The sequence below is a fragment of the Cyrtonyx montezumae genome, unplaced genomic scaffold (assembly GCF_038088225.1).
Source record: "Cyrtonyx montezumae isolate F1298 unplaced genomic scaffold, pur_monq_1.0 scaffold_26, whole genome shotgun sequence".
Lineage (NCBI taxonomy): Eukaryota > Metazoa > Chordata > Aves > Galliformes > Odontophoridae > Cyrtonyx > Cyrtonyx montezumae.
In genome coordinates this window covers 996,668-1,002,082 of record NW_027072003.1, presented here as the reverse complement: position 1 = coordinate 1,002,082, position 5,415 = coordinate 996,668, and the positions used below count along the sequence as shown (strand labels likewise).

Sequence of the window (5,415 nt, the reverse complement as noted above, 5' to 3'; positions counted from 1 at the left end):
GGTCCTTCTCCCCATACTGCTCCAAGTTTCCAAAGCAGCACTGCACAGAGGGACTGAGCAGAGAGAAAAAATGAGGAGGACAGACGAGCCGAATGTCACAAGGTACCTGGCTGCTGCTGGGCATGTACTGAGCAGGGACCCCCAAAAGCTAGGGAGCAGGAGTCCACACGCACCTTCCCTTGGGCTGGGGTGCTCACTCCACCTGGTTGAAACCCCAGTCAGCAGTGGGGGCTGCACCTGGTACTCTGCCACTCCTGAATCCATGACACAGCCATAGGTAGAAATCGCTCCTTGTCTTGGTAGGATCTGGGCTGTCTGGGACAGCCCACTCTGCCCTCTTTGAAAAGGACTGTGTGTCCCCATTATCCTTGGGGACACAGAGTGTAGGGAGCAGAATATGGTCCTGATCCTGTCATATTTCATCCATCACAGCACCAACACAAACCTGGGCTGTTGGAAGAAAGCCACCATGGTTCTGGGTTGTCCATGGAAACAAGGTAAGGTCCCAGTGGAGGCTGACAGCCCGATTGGCCACATCTTGCCTCTCCCCTCAGCAGTAACTGTGCCAGGCCCCTCCATCCATCCTCTCCAGGCACTAAAAACTCAGCAGCTCTTTCTAGGCTAGGATCAGCCCAGGGGAGAGGAGTTCTGTGCCAAGAAGGGGAAAAGGGTGTTTGTGCACGCTACCTTCTTTCTTTGTGCTTCTTCAGCACTGAGCCCAATGGTTCTCATGTGTGGTTGGGATGAGCTGTGGTTTGGGGAACACTGGGGGCTGGTGTTGCACACAGGAGGCTAAAGGATGTTATTGCTCTTGTAATGGCTTGATTTGCAGGAAAAGTAGAAATGACGGTGCGGCATTCTCAGACCAGAGTGCATGAGAGTTATGTTGGGGAGCTGCTGGATGCCAGACCGCTCTGCTTGCTTTGCTGGGAGTGGGTGGTGCTACAGCTTGGGGTTCCCTGAGCCCCTCACTGCCTCCTAGGAGCTGGGAAAATGAGGGCAGCCTGGCTACTCAGGGCCTCTCCTGCACAGCCGTGCAGCCAGGCGTGAAATGGGCTGAAAAGAAAAGAAAGGCTCATCCCCCACGGAGGCTGCAGTCCCTGGCACTGCTGCAGAGTGGGGCCAGCGTGCTCATCCTGCCTCCCTGCTCTTCTCTTCGCTTTCACTGCTTTTCAGCCATCTTACGATAGGCAGCTTTAGGGCACAGGATGCAGACTCTGACATGGGTGGGCATTGCCAGCCTGTGTTTGGGAGCAACCTGGGCTGTCCCAGCCAAAAAGGAAAGGAAGAAGGTGGAGAAGCCAAAACTTGACCTTGTGCTCTATGAAAACCTGGATCTGGACAACTATGATGTGACTCTGGACAGCTATGGGGACATCATGGACCTGAACAACTATGAGGAGCTCTATGACTACGGTGACCTGGCTCCAAAGGTGAGGGGGACAGGAGGGCACATAGGGAAGGGCTCACTCTTGAGAAAGGAGGCAGGGACTGCTCTGAACTATGGATCACAGCTGGTTCTCATGGGCTATGGCTGGAGAACAGACTTGGCCCCTTGCAGATGCCTACAAGCCGTGGTGGCTCTCCCACTTCTTTTGCTTTTGGGAAGGCATTACTCAGCCCCAACCTTTTCCTGCTTCCTTGTGTCCTGCCTGGCCTGACTACTGCTGCAGGATGAACAAGGGGGAACAAGGAGGAAGCATCTGCATCCCTCTGGGTAACAGACAGGAAACTCTGAAGAGTCAGGAGAGCTGCTGAAGGTGCAGCTGGCTTTCTGATAAAAGCTGTCCAGTGCCCCAGAGGTGAGCAGAACTTGCTCAGCCCCCATGCCCTATCTCTTTTGCAGATCGAGGTCGGGACCCTGGCTCCACAACCCAAGGACCACAGGGCTCTGCCAGAGCTGGGCTCCACAGTTCCTACACCAAAGCTTCAGTCTCCAGTCACCACCAGCCCCATCCACCCAGCACCACCAGGACCTGGCACTGCACAGGGTGAGCACAGACTGACAATGTTTCATTTCCATCCAATGCAACCATACATCCCAGTGTGGGGACAGAAGGTGCACTGCAGGAAAGAGCAAACTCTTTTCCAACAGCAGACAGCAGCAGATACTTGCTCTGCCCATGCAGCAAGGAGAGGAGGGGTGCCAGGGTTTGCTTCATCACACAGCAGGCAGGAGTGCTGCAGCAAGACGTTTCTGAGAAATGAGCTCCAGCAAACACCAGCAACATCTTAATGAGCAGAGGCATTGCAAGAGTTGGACAGAGTAGCAATTAGATTAACGACAATTAAAATCCTGTAGTGAGGGATAAATACCTTTATTCATTTTCTGCCATTCTGGACTGGGACAAATTAAGGAGAGGGCAGAAGGAAATTGTTGCCTTACTGCTTTGAACTCTCCCATTAATGGATGTAGATCCTGGCAGCCCTGGGGTAGTGTTGAGGGAGCCTGCATGGGGTCACCCAGCATTGCCGCTCCTGCTACCCCTGCCCAGCTTGCTGGAAGCCCTGCATGGTGGAGTCAAGTGTTTTGCTCAACGCAAAACTATTTTGTTTTGCTCTCTTTTGTCACATTTCCTTCTGTGAGAAAAAAAATAACGGGTCCAAATAAACCTTATGTGCACCTCTGCTGTGCTCAGGAACCAAGCATCTACCCCTCTCCCATAGGAGAGGGGGTCCTAAACAGATACATTTATTAACAGCACTTCTGGCTAGTGCTTCCTGGCCCTTCCCCTACTGGTTGGGTTGCTCAGGAGGGCTGGAATAGCCAAGCTGTGCCATGCTAGGCCATGCTGAGCCATGTCAAGCTATGCTGTGCCATGCTATGCCATGTCAAGCCATGCCATGCTGTGCTGTACTGTGCTGTTCCCAGAGCTGCCTCTCTGCCCCCAGGCCTCCCCAGCTGCTCACGCTGCCTCTGCATCAGAACCTCTGTCTACTGCGATGACACAGACCTGGAGCACATCCCATCACTGCCTCCTGACACCACATACCTCTACGCCCGCTTCAACCGCATCAGTGCCATCCGGGCCGGCGATTTCATGGGGCTGAGTATGTTGGGGAAGGTGAAGGCCAGGCCCTGGGGCAGCTTTGCAAGGACAGGTGATGATGTGTGACCTGTATACCCCCTCCCTCCTCTCCCACCAGAGAAGCTGAAGCGAATAGACCTGACAAGCAATTCCATCTCCTGGGCAGATGTAGATGCCTTCCGTCTCCTCCCCAGCCTGCAGGAGCTCATCCTGCCCGAGAACAGGCTGACAGCGCTTCCTGAACTGCCTCGCAGTATCATCAGGCTGGATGCCCGTCTCAACAGGATCCCCAGTGCTGGTCTCCGGCCTGAAGCTTTCCAGGTGGGTGCTGGAGCTGGTGGTGTGCACCAAGCACCCGCAGATCCATCAGGCTGGTTTTAGCCTCATGGCAAGGGGTGATGGGGCTGGTACCAGAGGCAGGGAGCAAGGAGCTTCACCTCTCATCTCTTCCTGCAGGATCTCACGCAACTGCAGTTTCTCCATCTGTCTGATAACAAGCTGGACTACATCCCTGCACCCCTGCCAGAGAGCCTACGCTCCCTGCACCTCCAGGTGAGATGTCTCCTTTTTCATAGCAAATCCTCATTTGCAGAGCCCCCTGCAGCTCCCCTCCACTTCCAAATCCCATTTTCCTCTTTTTCTCCCCTTCCAGAACAACAACATCCAGACCATGCATGAGGACACATTTTGCAACAGCCAAGACCAGAGCCACATCCGCAGGGCACTGGAGGACATCCGCCTTGATGGCAACCCCATCAACCTCAGCCTCTTCCCCAATGCCTACTTCTGCCTGCCCCGCCTGCCCACGGGACGCTTCCTCTGAGCCCCAGCATCATCCCCTGATAGGGGAGCATCCCCAGGCCCTGACACTCCACCCACACTCCCTCATTTCCCACTGTTCCATGGAAAACATGGGATTGAGGCAAACATGTTTGTGTGAGCTGAGTAAACATGGGTGAACTCAGTTCTGGGGCAAATGGAGCTGGATGCAGGCAGCCTTAATAAAATGAAGACTTTAAAAATGCATTGTGTGTTGGGTTTTTTTGTTTGTTTGTTTTTTGTTGTTTTGCTTTGTTTTCTTTTTCTGAACAGTGAGGACAATGGAAAGTTCTCACCCAGCCCAGTAGCTTCTCTGTGACCTGTAATTAATGCACAGAGGGGAACTGCCCTATGTCCCACTTCTTCCTCAGTTCCCTCCCTCCTGGAGACCTTGGGAAGACCCCTGTATGTCTGCTTTAGGGATTTTGAGGTCAGAAACTGCATTGCTGCAGGGAGGTGAAGCTCTGACCTGTACAGCATGTTGCCCCTCAGTTGTGTCCAGGTCCATTGAGGACCTGATCCTGGCTGGGATGCAAAGTCAATGTGAGCTGTACCCAGAGGATGTGTGCAGCAGCTCCCTGCGCTCTGGGGCTTCTTCAAAGCAACAAATCCCAAAGGCAAGCATCCCCTCATCCAGCAGCAAAGAGTCACTTGGATGTAGTTAAAATATCTCATGTCAACCCAGCCTTTCAAACCTGAAAAGTGCTGCCCAGTGGTGAGATATTTTAAATGTAATGTATTCGTCCTCTATATTTTTAAACACATGTAATAAACACACGTACCGTGAGAGAGATGACGCATCCCCAGAGAATCCAAAATCTTGAGCTGAAACCACTGAGCTCAGCCCACATCCTCCAGGCAAACTAAGGCAGCTCGAGGAAAGGTTCAGCTTCTCATATATGGACACGCTGTGAACACTGCTGGGCACTAGTGGCTCGAGTCTGCCCTGCTGGCACGGCACAGCAACACACAGTGTGTGCCCGTGTGCAATTTTCCATGCAAAGCCCAAAGAGGAGCTGTTCAGACACAGGCTATGTCCATCCAAAAGCCAGGACCCTTGGTAAATGGTGAAAGGAATTTTTATCTGCTCCAACCTTTCAGGCTCTAAATGCCACGATTTATTAGCCCTGTTGTCATGCCATCCTTGAAACAGCCATACCTGTCTCTTGTCTATCCATCTCCTCCTCCAGCATCCATCCTTCTGATGTTTCTGCACTGTCCCTTTGCCTCAGTGATCCCACCTGCCCGTGGGATGAGGCACCAGCAGGCAGGCTGGTCTCCAGGGGGAACGGAGTCACCCAGCTTTTCCCAACCGCGAGCTACGCTCCTTCGCATTCACCCCGCTAGATGGCAAGGCAGAGTGTTTGGAAACGCCTGAGCTTAACTCCCGACTACAAACTGAATCTCTGCTGTCTGTATCTCTTTTGAGGCTCTTTTAGCATTTTGGAAAGGTTCATGGGCATGCCCAGGCAGCTGGAGAAGAGCTCAGCAAAGAGCTGTGCCCAGGTGTGCAGAGGAAGTGATAAAAGCAGCTGCAGGAGGGAGAAAACTTTGCTTAAAGTGTCAG

The 5,415-nt window shown here is 53.0% G+C and overlaps 1 protein-coding gene across 1 annotated transcript; it reads left to right on the top strand.

Annotated features, from left to right (window-relative positions):
• Positions 1 to 1,123: 1,123 nt before the first annotated feature.
• OPTC (opticin) lies at positions 1,124 to 3,957 on the top strand. Its single transcript, XM_065740180.1, has 6 exons — positions 1,124 to 1,433; positions 1,847 to 1,991; positions 2,893 to 3,051; positions 3,148 to 3,350; positions 3,486 to 3,581; positions 3,682 to 3,957. The coding sequence occupies exons 1-6, from the start codon at positions 1,209 to 1,211 to the stop codon at positions 3,850 to 3,852; spliced, it is 999 nt and encodes a 332-aa protein (XP_065596252.1). The 5' UTR covers positions 1,124 to 1,208; the 3' UTR covers positions 3,853 to 3,957.
• Positions 3,958 to 5,415: the final 1,458 nt, after the last annotated feature.

What these genes read in the sequence shown, in the direction of transcription:
- OPTC (XM_065740180.1), top strand. Translation starts at nt 1,209, where the DNA reads ATGCAGACTCTGACATGGGTGGGCATTGCCAGCCTGTGTTTGGGAGCA. An exon ending in ACGGTGACCTGGCTCCAAAG is followed by an intron (nt 1,434 to 1,846) that starts GTGAGGGGGACA and finishes TCTCTTTTGCAG; the next exon opens with ATCGAGGTCGGGACCCTGGC. An exon ending in TACGCTCCCTGCACCTCCAG is followed by an intron (nt 3,582 to 3,681) that starts GTGAGATGTCTC and finishes CTCCCCTTCCAG; the next exon opens with AACAACAACATCCAGACCAT.